Consider the following 19,334-nt stretch of genomic DNA (forward strand, 5'->3'; position numbering starts at 1 on the left):
TAAAAAAGACAAAAATTAATATAAAAATGTCATGCATCTTCAGCTTTTATTAGTTGACGTGGAAAAGCATCGGGGAGTTGCACAGGATACCTCTCTGAGAGTCAATCGCAGTTTTAGTGTACAAATTCATGAAAATCATCAACCCAATTACAAGGAAGGTGGTATTAAGTCATGTGCAATTAGAAGATAATTCATTAGCTACACTGACCTGTAACTTTGAAAACTATGTTCATGGGAATTTTAATTGGACAAAAGTTCAAATTTCACTTCCCCTTTGCCATTTTCTTTTTGTTGCCAAGAACAAATTATCTTTAATAAAGTTTTTATGCTATGCCTTCATGTGAAAATGAGTAAAGCATTAGATATGTCAGATTTACCTGCTCCCGGTCACCTTTGAGGTTGATTGTTATATTCCATGACAAGCATTTTGCATTGTTACTGGAAGATTGAGCACTGTGTGTTTATACAGCTAATTTCAGTTGGAATTTACCACTGTTTTGTTGTACTGTTTTGTTTTATACTCAGTCTTTGCATAAGAGGACCTGTAAATCACAATCTGTACAGAGTCATCCCAGACGAGATAAGGTGTTGACATATGTAATTTATCATGAGATCTATTGTTGGACTCATTATGCAGTGTTTGAGATTTGTGCTTTCTTGTATCTTTATGTGCACAGGGCTGCCTGGGCACTGACCTTTGGTCCTGATGGCCAGGAGCAGATGACCCAGCTCGATGCAGAGAGACTAGCCAGGGGGGTGTGTGGGACCCTGAAGTCTGTCGTCAGCAGATTAGCTGACATGCATCAGTTATTAGAGGATCCAATTAGGGTAAGGACCGACACCACCCGTCATATTATCCAGTCATGTGTGCCTACCTTGCTCTACAATGTGCATTGCAATGTTTATTATCGCAGTAGTGGTCCTAACATGAATTTGAATAACTGGTGCTAATACAGAGATGGATGTAAGAGACATATTGCTTTGTTGGCCTTGAGAGATAGCAGTTTGAATGTGAAACGCTTCCAGCGTGACCGCAGTTATCCTTACCGCAGCAAGGTTGTATTTTTATCATCGTTGGTTCCAATGCTGTAGGAAGGCTGACAGTGCATATCTATTGGAGGCTTTCGTAGTAACTTTTAGCCACAAACCCACCATGAGGTCACAGACAGGATGGGATTAGTTATGTGCATTATTCCACTTCTGTATTAGGTTGAATCTATTGTTGATATTCTGTTCCAATTTTAAAGTCTAATGGGCATTGTAAAGTGTTGGTAATGCATGTTATATCTACCTTGTCTCTGAATATGGGGGGGGGGGTGGTGTTGTTTTGCTTTATGTGTGGCTAACTTAGTGTAGTGTATAATTGCCATCCTTTTTGTCAGTAAGTTCTGTAAGGAACTCCAATAAGGTGAAATTTGTGCATTTTCTTTTTTTTTTTTACTATGAAGAGCTTGACAGTTCAGAAGTTTTAAGGAAGACATGCATGTTTACATACAACTGTGTTCTGCATTTAAAGGAATGATTATCTCCATTTTGGGCAGACAAACTGTTGCTGTTGAAGCATGTTAATTAATGATTCCCTCTCGTATTTCTCAGAAAACAGCAATGTCAACAACAGTAGGGAAGCTTGAACCGCCCCTCGGCAATGTGAGGTTACAGATCAGCAAACTAGTCTCGTCACTACTCATCACAAACACAGCAGCAATCAACGCAGAGTTGGCAAGACTCGGGACCATCAAGAAACTGTTGGTAAGAAGAAGCCCATTCCACAAGTTGTGTAAGAACTTAGCCTTTGCTTGTACATGTGACTATCATTTCTTCCTTTTTTTTGAAAAAAAAAAAGAATTACATATATTGAAGCCAGTTGTAAGCTGTGTAGGATGTTACTTGACAAGAATGAGGAAATGGTGAGAAGAGTGAGTTTTGCTTTGTTTTTCTCAGAATATCTGCACAATTAGAAGCTTTGTTTGATGCAACTTAGCTTTGAATGTGCCCTTGGGAGGCTTACTATCATGTTGCAGTATCTGCTGTGCTGATTGAAGCAAAATGGCCGTCTTATTGAAACCCGTAATTAGCTGTCATCATCGTACATTAGCAGGAAGTGATAGCACAAAGCCTCCTCTTCACAGTTCTGGTTTTAGTTTTATGATTTCTCCATGATGCCCTATCTGTTGCAGTCATTATTGTTCTCAAGTTAATTGCATCCAATGTCCGTTGGGAGGTAATTTCACTTTCGATGCTATAACTTTAACAAGGGTTATACTCACTTATTTAATCTTGGCGAGTGCTCAATAGAGGCTCATGCTACAGAGTGTATGTTACAGCTTCAAGAGCGAAAATTGGTTTACATAATGTGACTTTCCTCTCAACCATACATTTGTAAGTCAAACTACTGTGTTCTTAGCCTCCGTTTTCTGCTTTGCTGTGCCGATAGGATCTCTTCTTCACATACGCATGGAACAACTTCTTGCATCTAGAAGTGGAGAAGGCAATCAGCACGATACTGTCAAACAACCCTACAGAATCGGAAGAAGGGAAAACACAGCATCCACTTCTGGTTCATGTAAGCACCCAGATACTTTGTACTTGCCTTTAAAAAAAATATAAAAATAAAAATAAAATAATGATAATAATAATAATGGTAATAATGACAATGATAATAATAATAATAATAATAATTATCATAATAATAATAATAATAATAATTATTATTATTATTATTGTTGTTATTATTGTTATTATTATTATTATTATTATTATTATTATTATTATTATTATTATTATTATTATTATTATTATTATTATTATTATTATTATTATTATTATTATTATTATTATTATTATTATTATTATTATTATTATTATTATTATTATTATTATTATTATTATTATTAAATGAATTAATTAATGAATAAATAAATGAATTAAATAATTGATAAATATATTTGAAAGACATTTTCCTCACACTTGCCATGAATCACAAAGGTGTATTTTTGTATGTGCTGTTATGTGCCAGAATTTTGCATGACTCAGATTTCTGGTAACAAACGAAACAGCTTGGACAAGCTTGGCAAAGACAGCTATGTCATTAATTTACTGTGACTGGGACATAACATGATAGCTTGATGACATCATATTCACAGTTATTTGTGAATACTAGGTGTTTGTTTAGTATTTTTGATGGTGAATCTATCTGATTAATGAGTAAACCTTGCCAAATTTTTTTAATGAATATCCCATTTGACTTCCATCATAGGTAATTAGTGTCTAGCCATAGTGGTAAATGTGTTTGAAACAGTGGCATCAGGAAGAAAATGTTTCAACCGTTCCAAAAATTGAATGGTCACATTTTACACATAGTTTGCTACATTTGCTGCTACCATACCATGCACATTTCACCTGCTCAGTACAGTAGTTATGTGAGAATAAGTAGAAAATGGATTTTTTTTTTTCACCTCTGGTGTATAACAGCTCTTCACAGAGTGCAAGCTGATCCCCAGGGTCATGGAGGCGTGGGAGGAGAATGACACACTGCAGAAGCAGGGGCGCTCACGGCGGGGTTACATGGGCCACCTCACCAGGATAGCCAATGCCGTGTCACAAGAGATGGAGAAAGGGTGCAACAGCGAACAGATCAAATCACTCTTCCAGGGTGAGTGGACGATGTCGGGCTGGCTTCTAGCCACGGCTTTTAGCCACGAGGATAAATTTGCATTTGTGTAGTCTGCTGTGTTTGGGTGCTGTTCGGGGGTAGACATCCATCCATTAAGGCTAGTACCTGATCAGTGGGAATGCTGGGGGATGATTGTTCTAATCCTTTAAGAGTACAATATATATCTATTGTGCCGTTAACGATCGCCCTCTCACTGTACAGACATGCTAACCTGGAAACATTAAACTGCACATTACTTGAATATGAGACCATTCTGAAGCAAATAATTTTCACACAACAGATATATAATGTACTCGTAAAGGATTGGAACAATCATCCTCCAGCATTCCCACTGATTCCCACTGATCAGTTACTAGCCATCCCCTTTAAAGAAACTCAACAACAACAAAATGCTGGTGGTCACAGTTTTAAAGGCACAGATCAGCAACCATAATATAGTTCCCCTTTGTACATTGCCTTGGTGCACCTGTGTTTGAAGGTGCATGACATACCTAAATAGTTCTGCAAAATTCTATCTGCTTACTTCCTGAAGTAGAACTAAGCATGTATGCTCTGTGTTGGATTGCCACAATGTGAGATGTGTGAATGATTTGTGATGGCACTTGACTATGTCTTCTTCATTACTGTCTCGTTCTTGTGTTTTGTTCTGTACAGAATACATTACTGAAGAAGTCAGAGAGAAGTGGAACGCGTTTGTTGGTAGCAGTCTAGCTGATGCCAACAAGAGGAATCTAGTAGAATTGGTGAGTCAAAAGGGCACACAATGACCTCATTATGGGTCCCATGTGAGCGCTGACAGTGACATACTGTTCATCTTTCTCGTAATTAGGTACAGCGGATTTGGGGACATAGCAAGTTCTCATTTTGTAATATTTCAAGCGTGGTAATACGCGATGACTTTACCTACCAGTACCTGGGTGATATTGCCAAAGTGACATTAGAGACAGAGCTGCCAAGTCTTCTGATTCTTCAGGAGGCTTTCTGAAAGATTGAATATCTCCTCATATACAGAACTTAAGAACCTCCCTGATTTGGGAACCACTTTTGCCCACTGAGATACATGTAACATGCAGGTAGCTCCCCGAATACTCTTTGGAAAGCTCCCCAGTTTCGATGGGTGAATGTTGGCAGCCCTGTAGAGATAATGTCTTTACATCAGATATATATGAGAAGGGCAGCAGACACTAACTGTGCAAACTCCTCGTCACTGGTTGTCCGTGCCGTGCCTCTTTTCAGGTTGGTTCACATCCGCTGCATTCGTCGAGTGAAGACGATGACTCAGACTTCAAGGACATCGATTTCGGGAAGGACACTGCTCTCCAGCAGGTGAGAATGTTGCCTCTCTTGTTTTGTGCTCTCTCAGTGGGGGGGGGGGGGGGGGGGGGATGTCGCAGAAGTGTTTACAAGATCATTTTGACCCAGATGTCTTGAAACTTTGATAAAATCCTACAGCCAAACAGTGATGGCACTAGGGAAATGCTCCTGATGCAGTCTCAGTTGAAAATACCAAGGACCATTGGAGGTTGTAGATGCTTCGGTACAGTCAGGTTTTCTTTCCAGACAAATATTCCTAAGGAGCTTGCTGATGGACTGTATGTTTCTAGATTTGGTGATGAATAATTATGTATGTGATGACTAAAAACTGGAGCTAATATTTCAGTGCAATTTGAATACTTATTGCCAGGTAGATTTTCTTTGTTCAGAGAGAGTAAAGTACAAATGTAAATTTTTTGTTAATAGAAATAATCTTAATTCTGATGAATTAGACTGGCATCACATTCATTCTTGGGGACCAAAAAAAAAAAGACAAAGATTACATGGTCATAATGTTGTAGAAACTAGTAGTGCATACTCAAAGGATGCTAAGAAGCAAATACAAATTTTCTGTGTGATGAATGCCAGCTACATTGATGATTTTTTTTTTTTTTTTTTAAGTGTAGAAACACTTGTGGAGAACACAATTTTTGTGTTACGTCATGTCATATTACCGATTGTCCCCAGATCCTCCATGGCCACAGAATCCCAGTGCTGACAGCATGCTTTGTGCACGTACTCCATCACCTATCCATAATTCCTCACGCCTGTTCCCGTTGTATCAACAAAATAGCCATAGTCACGTTTGCATGCACCATTGATCACTCACACAACAGTCATATAAATCAGAATGACATTTTTAGTAGACTTTGAATTATGGCTGCAAATCATAAGTGAATGAAAGAAAATTTAAAAGCCGCTCAGGCCATCTAACCTCCATTTGATTTGGTACATTTTCAGAACAGTAATTGCTAATTATTACAATTGCCAAGGGATAGGGTAATTACTAGACATGGGTGAACTTTTAGGGGATTTAATAGTAGAAGCCTGTTTAATGTGAAACTTTGCGAGATCTTGATGTAGCTTAGTAGGCTCTCAACAGATCATGGGGTTAGGTATTGCTCTAATTGTTTCAGTGTTGATTATGTCCCCAGACATCATGTGGGTGTATGTAGAAAAAGCAACAACGATTCTTCTCCCTGTGACATTCTTCCTTAAAGAGACTCTTATCATCCTGTAGTTGATGTCACATGAAAAATATGTCATCCATATGTATGCATATCATTGGCCTAATACTCGGGGATTGGCGATTTGCTGAGGGCCTGTTGCGTAAAACTTTTGACCTGAGAAAAACTCGGGTAAGAACTGAAAACTCGGGCTTGTATGATTGAACACAGGAAAAACTCTGTTCAACAGTAACCCTAGTTTTCTTAAGTAAAAAGTTTTATATGGCAGGCCCCACATGACGTTGTAACACATTGCTGCAACATAACTTCCCAGCACCTTCCTTTTGAGGGTGAATCGTAGAGTTAACATTTTTGTCCTTTTTCATATCACTTCTTCTGCCACTTCAGACGTGAAGAACTATGAAGAATGATTACAGTGGCAGATCTATTGGAATTTGATTCCCAGTTATCAAATTTGAATATCCAGAGAGGGGAAAAGCACAGATATAGCTGATGTACTGTTACCAATTACCCATCATTGCATAACTATGTGGTCACTCAGAGATCATTTTCCACCTTTGCCATGTGTGATCCTCATTTAAATCATATCTCTCTGCTTTAATATGGAATTGTGTCATCAGCAGCATCTAATTCAGAGTGTTCACAGCTACCTCATTTTGATCCATTTCTTTCAATTTTATTTTAATCATTGCCATGTTTTTAAGTTTTTAACATCCACTCTTTCATTTGGCCTTGTTACTACACAAACAGAAACTCCACCCCCCATTTTATCATTAATCATTTTCCCCCTATTTGGACATCCCAAACCTCAATACACCCATGTGCTGAGACAATGTAAGCAACACACATAGCATCTCGAACCCTCTCTTTGGCCATGCTGTATGTATGGCAGGCCTTTTCCGATTATCAGATGCAACAAATGACGTCCCATTTTATTGACCAGTTCGGCTTCAACGACGAAGAGTTCGCAGAGCAGGAGGAAAATGTGAAGTAAGTGGAGCACACTTCCCTCTGATTTCTCACCGTGGTTGCTGTGGTTGTGTGGTACTATTAACATGTCATATATATCTGCACCCAGTTCTGTTGCTGCTCTATTCAGTGGTAATCCCCTTCTGCCTTTTTCTTTTTCTCACTGATCATGCCCTTTTGTGTTTATGCTGTTCTGTAACAGTGTATAGATGTGAGTCCAGTTAAATGGCTTTGTGTTCAAGTGTGTACAAATCTTCTTTTGTTTGCCCAATTTCTGTTGAATCTTGCTTTCTTTCCATTCTCAAAACTTCAAATGCTGCTTTTGCTCTCATACAGCCCTTGACCGCCAATGTCAAATGCTCGATCTGCTTTGGCTAGTGTTGTGTCACCTTTCTGTTTTCACTTCATCTTTCTTGGACTTTTGTGCAGTCTGAACTATTTCTGCAAACCCATCAGGAGATCTAAACTAAACCCCACAGTGCTTTTGATCACTCCTTAGACAGAAATAGGCTTCTTAATTGTCCATGAATGTCTGCTTGTGCATTTACCCAACACCTTTTTGGCTTCTGTTTGTAAAACATTTTTAAAAGTTTTTGTGTATTGTGTGACACTGTGTTGTATTGTCCACCAGTCTGTTTATAAACCACTTTGTATAATAAGTTGTGTGTGTTGCTGTAATGTATGTTGGTAACACCCCATTCATACAACAGTACAGTCAACTGACTCACTCACACTACACCCCGTCTATGTTAGATTGTGTTTTATGTTTAAACCAAGAACCTCTAAAGGTTAGCAAGCTGATATGGGGTAATGTTGTTCCCAAGTATAAATGGCCTAAATAGCCTCAAGATATGGATGTATGATCTTGTGTTTGAATGAAGAGCATGCAAGCATTGGTTGTGGAAAATTGCCTCAAAGCAAAGTTTCTGTTTCATGTTTCCGAAAAGTGTTCATCTGATAATATACCCTTCCAATCACCTTTCGTGACAAGCATATATCTACAGGGCATTCCATCTTTGGTGTACATAACAAGAGTAATTTATGTATCACCTTAGTTTTGGTGGTATTCACAATAAAGGGTTAAATGAAGACAGATGATAATCAGTGTTTTGATACTGGATTATGGTAGATGTCATGCCATTTGTCACTGAGTTCTACTACTCAAGTTTTCATGTGTTTTAGACTAGAACGTTTTTCCTCATGACTTCTATCCTCTTTTGTAAATCAGCATTTTCAGTTCCCATTTAAATGTTGCCTTGGCATTTATCTTTGACAAATCTTGTCTTAACTTTAATGATAGATTGTTTGAAGTAAACATACAGTAATATGAAGTAAATAATTTTTCCATGATAGTTCCAACAGTAATGACAATAGTTATTACAGTTTTGAAAAGCTTACAGAGAAATTAGACTTTTATGTGTTCATGTTAGTACGATAGCCATTTTTTATACTGGTAGCAAGACATGATGTGTACATGCAATATATGTGGGATTATTTTTAACTTTTCGGTTTCTTGATTTTGGATTTGTTTACAGCAATCCATTCGACAGGACATCAAACATTAATTTCTCAATATCGGCGAATGAAGATAATGTGAGTATTTGATGTATCTGTTTCCTGCAAAGATAAATGCGATTAAATCCAATTATTTCATCTTATCCTGGTGGAATTACTCACGATATTGGCTCATTGTATTGATCGTAATAATGTTGCATTGATTGTGTATTTTCTGTGACATTTTCGACACGATTTAGAAGAAGTTAATTAGGGGAAACATATTCTACAGGGTTCGTTGACTGTCGTAACAAGTACCTTATTTAGATATTAATCCATGTGTTAACCAATTTAGAAATTTCTTTTTCGTGGTCATTACTTCACTCCATTAAAGTTTGCATTGTGCATAGTATTGATGATTTTATTTTATGTACGAAGACTAGGAAGGAAGATCATTTCATAATTTCTGCTGATTTTGATGCCATTTTGGGTGGTGGGGGACAAAACAAAAGGAGAGATGTTCTTATTGGCAGTCTGCTCTCTCTCTCTCCACAGCCCAACTCGGCTCTGTTTGAGGCATGCTGCAATGAGAGAATTCATCCCTTCAACGACAGCAACAGTGATGAGGAGGACATCTGGGAGGAGAAGGAGCTGACGTATTCGGCCAACAACGACCTGAGGTCAAGGTAGGGTGCTAAGCATGACAAACCATGAGTGTCCCTTTTGTGAATGTGGGGAGTTTCTGGACTGGAGCTGCAGTCTCGTATTGGCCAACACGACAGAATTTTGAATCTCCTCTATCCTTTCTTGTCTGCTGCATTTATGTTGTGTTGTGAGGGTCATTACCTGGCAAAGTATCAGTTTGGCTCCCTTTCACTGCAAGAGATCGATAAGTAAAGGTAAGTGGTATGACGTCGTGGTCCAACTGTATTCCTACTTTTAGCTTGCAAGGTAAATTCCAGTCTTGCAAATAGTTATTATTTTGACCTGATTTTGGTCTCTTTGTAGCGTTTCTCATTGTAACACGGCATTATACTGGAGTCTAATCAACTCCTGTGACATCTTCTGTATATCCAGAATGATCTTTTGTTGCTTCCTGCGAAAAAGAAGAAGAGGAGTAGACCAACTGCTTGACCAATCGCAATTGCAATTTTTTTTGTGCGTCTTTCTGCTCCGCAGCGACATGGCAGGCAAGAACGACCTGGGCAGCGATCAGGCCAGTCACAGTAGTAGTAGTGATGAGGAGGAGGAAGGGGAGGAGTCGAGAGAGAACAACGCCGTGGAGGACTTCCCACCCGTCGAGAGACAAAGCCAGGGCGTCTCCTCAACTCAAGGGGCAGAAGAAACTAAGATGGATGTGGACTCAGAGAATAGTAAGTTGACAGAGACTTGGCGAGGGAAATGAAAAAAGAAAATGAACTTGATTCTGTGCCTTGCTAGTGAATGTACTGTTTTTGCATACTTGCCAACTGTCCCTATTTGATGGGAACATTGAAGGTGCCATCTTTTGACTTTTTCTTCAAAATCTGTATGTAGTAACAAATGGGAAATTCAAGAATGTCCCTATTTCTTAGTTCATAAGGTTTGCAAGTATGCTTTTGCAGTCCCCTAGAATCTAAAGAGTTCCTGTCCAAAATGTGCTAAATCCACTGTAATGGTAATGATTTGTATTTCACATTTATATAAGTGTATTCATGCAATGATTTTATGTCCCATAGGACTACCCCATGATGGGATAAAGAAAATGTGCGTTAGAAATATCTACACATTTACGCTGATTTTTAAAGATTTCATGTTTTTTTTTAAATAATTTTCTGTATCAAGCGCCTTCCTAATAATCACATACTATGTGGGTGATCTTGGAAGCTACACAGCTAAGAAAGCTAGCCGGCTTCGCATTGCTTAGGGGTCAAAGTACGGTCAAGCATGGACACTTGTTTCTGAATGAATCTTGCTCGATTTAGCACCTTTTGGAACAAAGCTCATTTTTCATGGCCTAATTTCTCCATTTTCTGTCAAGAATTTCAGTACTGTATAGAGTTTACCTGTGGTACTACTAAAAATGAATACATTTCTGTAAAAGAGTCCAGTTTGATTAAAAAAGAAAAAGAAAAAAGGGATTTAACACCATTTGGAAAGGAACTCTTTATATATGGTGGGGATTTGGCTGGAAAGTAGCAGTGTTCCATTGAGAGGATACAGAAACCTTTGCGTCATAGCTTGTGATTTGGAGTGAGTCATTTCCTGGCTTTGTCGAGTCACTTCACTGTGTTGGCTCCCGCAATCATTCAGGTCAAATCCTCCAGTCTTGCTGGCAGGAGTTGAATTTTCTGTGCATCTGTCAGTGGGGAGGGGCATTGTTGTAAAATTTCAATGAGATCTAAAAGAAAGTTTCACATGTGTCTCACAATCTTGCATGGTGACCTGTTTACTGCTGTCAGTAGATGTCAGCTGTAGTTAAGTTCATATATGACCATTACATTTCACCAACAGGAAAGAGAATTATATGCAACCAAATGCAGCACTGCCTTGATGCAAGTTGAATGAAATCCGTTGAATTGTATTCCATGCCTCTTTCCTGTACCCCTTCCCCTACCCTCTTCTGAAAAAGGAAGGAAGAAAAGAAACATAAGCAAATGAATAGGGAAACTGAAAAGACACAAAATGTTCCCCCGAAGTTAGGGAAAACCCCTTTGCCAGTTACAGCTGCATTATCTTGAGAGCGTGCCAAAAAATCTGATGTGGTTTACAAGAGGATGAAATGGTTCACTTCCTTCTTAAAATCCCCCACACAGCTTGGACTGCCAACTTTGACCAAGCCCCCATGGACTCTGCGGTGGCCATGGACACGACGCCGAGCAGCTGGACGCAGGCCACCTCCTCAACGGGAGAAGAGGACACGGGGTGGGCAAACTTCAGCGAATTCAATGCTAATTTCCCTGATGATGGGTGAGTGAAAAACCCTAGTTTTTGTGTGTCAACTTCACAAAAGCCACCTCATGACAAATTTGTATAACGTTCTGAATAGTAAAGTTGAGGAGTGCAGACATGGAAAACATAATGGCATATCAGTCATTTTTGTGCAGACCCAACAACAACTTCAAGCCTAACAAAGATCACATGTTACAATTGACAATGGGTTATTGGTTGTGCAAAGAATACTTCTTACAGAATATTTAGCTTATCTTTTTTTTTGTATTGTGTCAAGTGCACCAGCAAGAGAGCATGTGCAAGATACAGTGCAGAAATGTATGAATGTTGCCCAAGCAGACATCCATTGTAAACTAGGAGGGCACACTTACTTCATTGACCCATGTAGACTAAATTTGCCAAATCTCAGATCGTGCTTTGGAGCTAAGACTGCAGTGGAAAAGTGTCCTTGCAAATGTGAATATCATTGGGTAGTTAAAAATCTTGAGTTTCTGCAAGAGCGAAACATGACAAGGAGTGGGTTTTGTTGTTGTATGGGAGTTAAATGTTATTTTTTTTTTTAAATTATAATGCATGCATATGGGCTTCATTTCGTTAGTATTATCTTCTCAAAGTTTTCTTCTGTTATTATCTGTCAGTATCACTCTTTAGTTGACATGCCGACTAGATGAACTCTGCCCCCATCTACCTTGTTTCCTTGCACTGTAGTTCTCCAGGGCCGAGGAGCAGTTCTCCGGTGGACATGGACAGTGAGCCATCGTCTCAGGAGGAGAGGGACGCCGCCGGAGCAGTCACATCCTCCCCGTCTCCCAGCCACGTCTCTAGTCCTAGCCAGGAGCAGAGCGTAGGGGAAAGTCAGAGAGTATCGGCGTATGGTAGGTTGACAATTTAGGCTGTTTGGAGGAAAGGAACCTCAGAGATGCCAACTGTTGTTTTTTTTTTTTTTTTTCAGTATTCAGTACTATTTTTTTTTTTTTTTTGTTAGTATTGAGTACTTTTTTTCCCAAAAAAATACTAAAGCTTTCATGAAAAATACTGTTTTCCACCAAAGAGACAGTTATCAGCAAGCAGAATACTGCATTGCTGTTTCCAAGGTTGACATCTCTGGAACCTAGAGATACCAATATTTCCTCCACTTCAATAGGGAAGCTGGTATATGCAGGACTGCAAGGTTAGATATCCTATTGCCTACAGTAGATTAGCTATGATTCCCAATGCCCTATCAAATTCTCAATGTCATTAAGCCGTTGTGTACATTTTCTGCCTTTTCGTATTGTCTCATAATGTTTGGCAAATGCTAAGTATGAGAACAATATTTTATGTATGAGATCAGTAGTTTTATATGTGAAGTATAAGATCAATAGATCAGTATTTTTATGTGAAAGGGCTTGGAAAGGGGAGTTAGTGAAGCAAATTTTCATTTCAGAGTGTGTGATGCACTTTACAAATTTCTTGTAACAGATTCAATGTTATACAGAGAACAATGTACTTCACTGGATGACCAAGATTCATATTTAGGCAAGCAAAAGTGAGTTTGTGTTTGAAGGTGTTTGTGCTCAACTTCTATGGTGTGTTGAAACGGCCTATTTCTGATACTTTATATGCAGCAGAATAATCGTGTCGAGAATGATACATTTCGTCTGTGTATTACATTGCCACTTTTTCCTTCCTCTTCGCCAACATGTTTTCCTCCAGTTGTATCAAGTAGCTCTTCAGATCCAAAGCCCATGGACCAGGGAAGCGAGAGTTCATTGAACCCTTCACGTGCAGCTGTTCAGGACCATTCAGGAGAGAAGTGAGTGAGACAGGTTCTCCCACCCCCACCCCACCCCAGTTTCCACACCATCATTCACATTGTTGAGAGGTGTATCCTGTATCAAGTGTTGAGAGTACTAACTCCCTGGATATGAAATGCACAATTGCAAGGGACTGCTTCCCTAACCACGTAGTAGGCAGCTTTAGATCTGCGACGCTAATGCTGTGACGCCCCTACTCCCAGCTGGACATGTGCTCTCTTTTTTTGGAACAGTTGTCTTGCACGTGCTCAGAACAAGAATTTTTTGCCTGATTGGTGGTCGTAGGATTAGCGTCACAGATACAAAGCTTCCTATTAGTACATGGGGGGATTTTACACCGCCCAAAGTGGCTGAGAGATTCCTACTCTCACTTCCAATTTATATATTTATATATATTTATAATGCTGTGTGCTACATGTAAGTGTGATGTCTAATAGGCAAGTAGTGTGTACACTAGAAAAGTACTTTCTAAGCATTGGCAGTGGTTGTTTACATGGTACTTGAGAAGGTCAAGTTTCAGATACTCTCAGATTTCTAGTTGGTTTTTGTACATTTAAGATACCTCATTGCAATGTAGAGAGTAGTTTAAAATTTAGTATTGAAGCAGGGCTTGACACTCACTTTTTCCTGTGGTGTTCTGTCCACCCAAATCTTTTAATTTGATATTTTGATGGCCTGAAAAGGAAATGTAGTGGCCTGATATAAATACAAACACAACAATCAATTTTTAATCCTAAGTACCTGATCTGGTCTAAGGATAACCTTTCCAGAAACTTGGTGGCCCGACATTATTTTTTAGTGACCCTGGGCCAGTGGGTCAGTGTTAATGGTAAGCTCTGTTGATGCCACGCCAGATTTTGATAATGTCCATTGTAAGTGAACTGAATTGCCTTTTGACTCTGTTATTTTACAACAGGAGTATGGTGGTAGAACCGTCATCTGATGTAGGAGATAGAATACAGGCTGATAGCAGCCCTCTTCAACCTGATGCCTCCTCTAGGGTAAATGACCAAATTGTGGACAATACTGTTAGCAGTTCAACAAATCCCAACCCGGAAGATTCGCAATCTCACAAAGGAGCAGCCAGTGGCAGTGCACCTGTGAATAACCCTTCTAGTAACCCAGTGGTCAATGATGTAACGCATGGCACTGTAGAACAAAATGACATTAATGCAAGTAGTAATTGTCAAGTGACTGTGAACAATAGCCCAGCGCCCGCAAGTATACCTCCGCTGTCGAATTCAGCCACACCTTCAAGCCCTGGTGCCAGCTGCAGCATGAGTGCCGTAAACCCCAGTATTTGTGCGGAGCTACCCAACGAGAAATGCGCGGCGGGGAGCGTACGGATTAACACGAACCCTGGACAGTGTATACCCGCCGTCGGCTGCAGCGCGGTCGAGCCCGGCAGCTCGTCAACGCAGGAGGCGACGGCGAATCACAACGATGCGGGAGAGACGGGAAGCGCGGATGTTGGGATCAACATTAAGCCCGACATGAAGATGGACCTGAGCGAGGAGGTGTCTTCGCCCACCTCCGTGGACGGGGAGGGCAGCCCGGAAGCGGCGGTCACAGTCTCCCCGGCCGATGCCCCATTCATCACTGCCAAGCTAGATGGCAGGACTTCCATGAACTCAGAGCTGGTCAACAATGATGAGAACTTGTCACCTGACGGAGGAGAGGCTAATGACAAAATCAAGTTAGTAGTTCACATTATACCTGAAAACAGTAGGTTATCTGTAAAGAGTTTGAAATATTAGACACAAAGATGATCCCAGTGACACCAAGAAAATTCAACCCAGTATTTTTTTTTTTACAAAGTTTTTCAGTTTGTTTGGTTATAATGATTTTGAAATAAAGTAGAATCATTTGATAATTTTAGTGTTTATAAAAAAATTGTACCTTGTGAGCCTCAGGAAGATATAGACATAAAGAATAAGGACATCTGGTCCTAAATTGCAGCACATGTTCCTCAATTTCTCATAGAGTTGTGTTTAGACTTCAGCTGTTTTAAAGACAAAACTTTCAGTTCTCGTATGCCTGCAGAACTGTCAATTATTGTGCCAAATGTACATGTATCCATGAGAAACGTGTAAATAATGTTCTAATAACACAGTTAAAGTTGTGTAATGACAAAAATGTGAAATATTAGCCAAAAAGTTTGACCGAGTCCACAATTTCAGAGCTTACCTGATGATGGTTGCTACATAATTTTTCATAATTGATTATAAATAATCAACAAATTGGACAACACTGATATCCAATCAGTTTTCCGAGCTAAAGTGAATCGCATGCAAATTACGATTGCAAGCGCACAATCGATCATCATGTATCATTCTATCTCCCCACAATACTGAACAGTGAGCGCCCTTCTGAAAAAAACAACAAAACAAAACAAAAAACAAGTTGTGTACTGCGATCAACACCTTTGATATCAAATTACTCCAGAAGAAAAAAAAATGGCATCAGCCGGGTAATTTTCTTGAGAGACCCTTATGGTGTATTGCAAGCAAGATCCAAATGATGGACAATCAATTTTGAGCCCTTCCGAGAATTATGTTTTGGCTGTAAGGAGGGCAGGGAGCTTGAAGAGACACATTTCCTTGAATTTTTTGTGCAGCAATTAAATCTGCTCACTGAAATCTTGTCATGTTCTAGAGGTTCAAAATAACACGCTTGTGGAAATACCTGCAGTACCATATGTTGGGTAAGATTGAAGAATGGTGCTTTTCAGGGTTCTAGCCTAAGCGTAAACCTTCTTTAATCCTTGTCTCATCTAACCCAGCTACATTGCCAAGTCGGAATTCATGAAGTCTGGGGCCAGCTCTCAATCTCCCAGCTCTCCAAGGCCAAATGGGCCATTAGGTCTCCAGGACCTCACACACAATAGGTACGTCTAGCCACAAGCCTCTTTCACCCACCAGCTTTCAGTTTCATTCAGTAGCTGCATTTATATAGAGAGAACTAATATGAAACTTCAGACTGTGTCTCAATCCCAAGTAATGATACTGCAGTGCTTCACACACACACATGGCATTTCACAATCTTTCTGCCTTTAGATATTAATGTCACACAAAATATTATGTAATGACACCAAACTAGACTAAAGGTGACTTCACTGAAAAAGATGATGCGAAATATATTTTAGTTATGTACATCGTTTAAATGAGCAAGGTTCAAACAGTGCCGAAACAAGTTCAGTTTTATATTGAGACTAAAAGACATTCTGCACTACGAGACCAGCGGATTATGAGTTAATGGTCATTTTATGCCTCTACCCTGAAGGATTCCAGAGCCATTATTTTTTCATGAAGTGCTGTATTGTCATATCCAAAATGGCAGAATTGTTCCTATCTTCACTTTTTTTTTTTTTCTGTTGTGTCTTTCCCTATGCAGTGCTGTGTCTAAATATATCATCAGGCAAATACTTCAACTGTTTCTGGCAGACATGTCTAAAATGCGATGGCTCATGCAATGGATGTCTAAAGGTCCTGAGTCTGTTAAATGGTGTATTCACAAGAAAGAAATGGTCATGCTCGGTGGAGACACGTGGTTTTCCCTCTTTTCATTGACATTCACAATTTGATAGAAAAACAATACGAATGACCACGTCCTGTGTTGTGTCAAGCTCATTTGTGTACTGTCCATGCTAAGTCTGCTGCTTTTCTTGACAATATCCATCCATGTGCTCTTTGTTTGTTGTGACAGGAATGAATCCATAGAGGGTAGTGATGTCATCCAAGTGACCGCCGTTACTCAGAATGGCCCTGTGTGACGCAACTCATCACCCACCTCCCCATCCCCACCCCCATCACCACACTACCCACACACTGTGAATAGACCAGTCCATGCTGCCATGCAAAGGCTTTGACATCGGGCTCAGTCCATGATCCTGGAAAGGGGCTACTTGTTACCTGCGGCTGTGAGGGAGTGAGCTTGCCAAAAATCAAAGAAGAATTCATGAGTAGCTTCACGTAGAGCCACATATTTATGCATTGACTTTTAAAGTGATTTGTTTTCTGATGGTATCCCTGTTTCTTGACGATATCGAAGTTCTTTTCAGGGAGATCTTTATATTTTGTACACGTAAGTGAGCCATTGGTGTGGTTTCAGCAGTATTGTCACCTATATGATGTTTCCTCATGACGTTTTTTCACAGAGTACCCGTTTGAAACACTAATGTGAGCTGCTCTTTAGGCTATTGATGATGTAACAAAGGAATCTTTCATCTGCAGCGTACATCTATGTGCTTGTATACCCAACTACCCAAAGTGGCCGTTTTGTTTGTATATAAAACAATAAAGAGTAAGATTTATGCTTCACAGCTTTCCGTTTGTTATAACCTAAACTTGAAATACCTCAGTAACAGCAGCAGAAAACAAACGCAGACAACTGCAAAAAGACAAGACAAAAGCAAAAAAAAAAGAATTCCGTATCCTGTGAACAGTCTTAACTTTTGTGTTTGTTGCATTTGTAGAAGTGTGCCAACCAATTTGATAATAGTGCCAGCATCTAGTCCCATAGCCTCCTGTTGTGAAGATTCAGGTTTGAACAGAATTTTTACTTTTGAGCTCAAGGAGCAGTGGCTCCACATCTTGTGAGTGCCCTGACATTAACATTCCTGTGGAATGCATAGCGTGTAGTTTATACCGCAATTTCCTGGAACAGTGAGATTTCATGCTTAGTGCAGTTCACTTACAATTAGGGCGGAACAATTATCTTTCTCCGTCTGTTCTGATCTCTCCAAGAAAACCAAGCTCTTGATGTTATTGACACCGATGTTATATTAAATTTGTGCAACAGTTTCAGTTATTTTGTGCTTATGAAATGAAATTTTTATTATTATTTTTTCTTAAGGAGATGGGGGGGGGGGGGTGTTAGTTGTTGCATTTACAAAACTCATGAGGAAAATGTATCAGTGCCATTATGTGTATTAGAGCTGAATGTCATATTGCAATGTAGAAGTTTCTTCAAGATGACGATCATCAGAGTATGTGTTAGCTTGGTGATTAGCTTTTAGAAAAGGTTTGGGTCTTCTTGTGTGCAGGCATTTGTGTCTCAAAGCCAAACAAAAAAAAACATTTTCTGCTCTTCCATTCAGTCAAAGATGTTCACCAAAGCAGTAAAAGCAGTGTTGCACATTGAAATACATGTGGACTTTTTCTCTGAGGAGGCATTGCTGCTATACAAAGCAGTGCCAGTCACTTAGATGGCCGGCTTTTACCCCCAAAACACCGCAGCTTTGCTATAGCTAGGAGTAATGAGCAAGACAGGTTGACGAGTCGCTTTAATATTTGTGAGATACCCCCATTCAGCCTCAACCTGAATTATTATACAGCATCCTCTGCTTGGATGTGCCCACTTAGATATTTGAAACCGGTTTGGTGTTGGACTTACTTCCTCAATGATGCCTTGTCATGTAGGTAAAGCATCCATATAATTCTGATAATCACTTTAGAGAGATGAATGTCTTTCTGTCACTAACGTGAGTATCTTCTATCGAACAGAAGTCACCTCGCCATGACCAAACTTTTCATTCCCTCTTTTGACTATAAACAGTTTATCTGTAAACGAATATGTATCACGTAAGCAAAGAGTAAGAGAAATTTGATACAGGAAACATTGACCAAGAATCCCTTTGTGGCTGCATTTTAGATACAAGCAAATTGGTATGATGTAGGTAGGGGTGTATTTAATCTGTGAGGGATGTTTGTGTGGAAGATGTTATATGTTACCAAATCACAGCATCACTCTGTGTTTTGGTCCATTATGTAATGTGAAGAAACAACTTTCTTTCGTCCACAGAAGTGGCTACTTTAACCATTTCTCTTTTTCTGTAATGTAAAGTGCATCATGCCAAGTCAAAGCTATGAAAGGTTGGGATACTCTTGGATGGTGACCATGTGATTACTGTCATGCACCTTTCATGAAAGCATCCAGTCTGCCTTAAGCGCTGTAAGTTGTTTTTGGTAG

The 19,334-nt window shown here is 39.5% G+C and overlaps 1 protein-coding gene across 3 annotated transcripts in view; it reads left to right on the forward strand.

Moving 5' to 3' along the window:
* Positions 1-18,206, forward strand: part of LOC140228602 (serine/threonine-protein phosphatase 6 regulatory subunit 3-like) — a 59,720-nt gene extending 41,514 nt beyond the window's left edge. For 2 of the 3 annotated variants that reach the window (XM_072308832.1, XM_072308833.1), the window contains 16 exons: positions 678-828; positions 1,597-1,749; positions 2,435-2,563; positions 3,472-3,652; positions 4,328-4,416; positions 4,910-4,999; positions 7,067-7,164; positions 8,679-8,736; positions 9,193-9,323; positions 9,817-10,010; positions 11,433-11,586; positions 12,277-12,443; positions 13,264-13,363; positions 14,281-15,060; positions 16,147-16,251; positions 17,070-18,206. In XM_072308832.1, the coding sequence (XP_072164933.1) occupies positions 678-828; positions 1,597-1,749; positions 2,435-2,563; positions 3,472-3,652; positions 4,328-4,416; positions 4,910-4,999; positions 7,067-7,164; positions 8,679-8,736; positions 9,193-9,323; positions 9,817-10,010; positions 11,433-11,586; positions 12,277-12,443; positions 13,264-13,363; positions 14,281-15,060; positions 16,147-16,251; positions 17,070-17,136 (2,647 nt within the window). In that variant the 3' untranslated portion in view covers positions 17,137-18,206. The remainder of the gene's footprint in view (positions 1-677; positions 829-1,596; positions 1,750-2,434; positions 2,564-3,471; positions 3,653-4,327; positions 4,417-4,909; positions 5,000-7,066; positions 7,165-8,678; positions 8,737-9,192; positions 9,324-9,816; positions 10,011-11,432; positions 11,587-12,276; positions 12,444-13,263; positions 13,364-14,280; positions 15,061-16,146; positions 16,252-17,069) is intronic. The other variant, XM_072308834.1, reaches the window with a different exon arrangement.
* Positions 18,207-19,334: the final 1,128 nt, after the last annotated feature.

This window comes from Diadema setosum, chromosome 5, assembly GCF_964275005.1.
Source record: "Diadema setosum chromosome 5, eeDiaSeto1, whole genome shotgun sequence".
Lineage (NCBI taxonomy): Eukaryota > Metazoa > Echinodermata > Echinoidea > Diadematoida > Diadematidae > Diadema > Diadema setosum.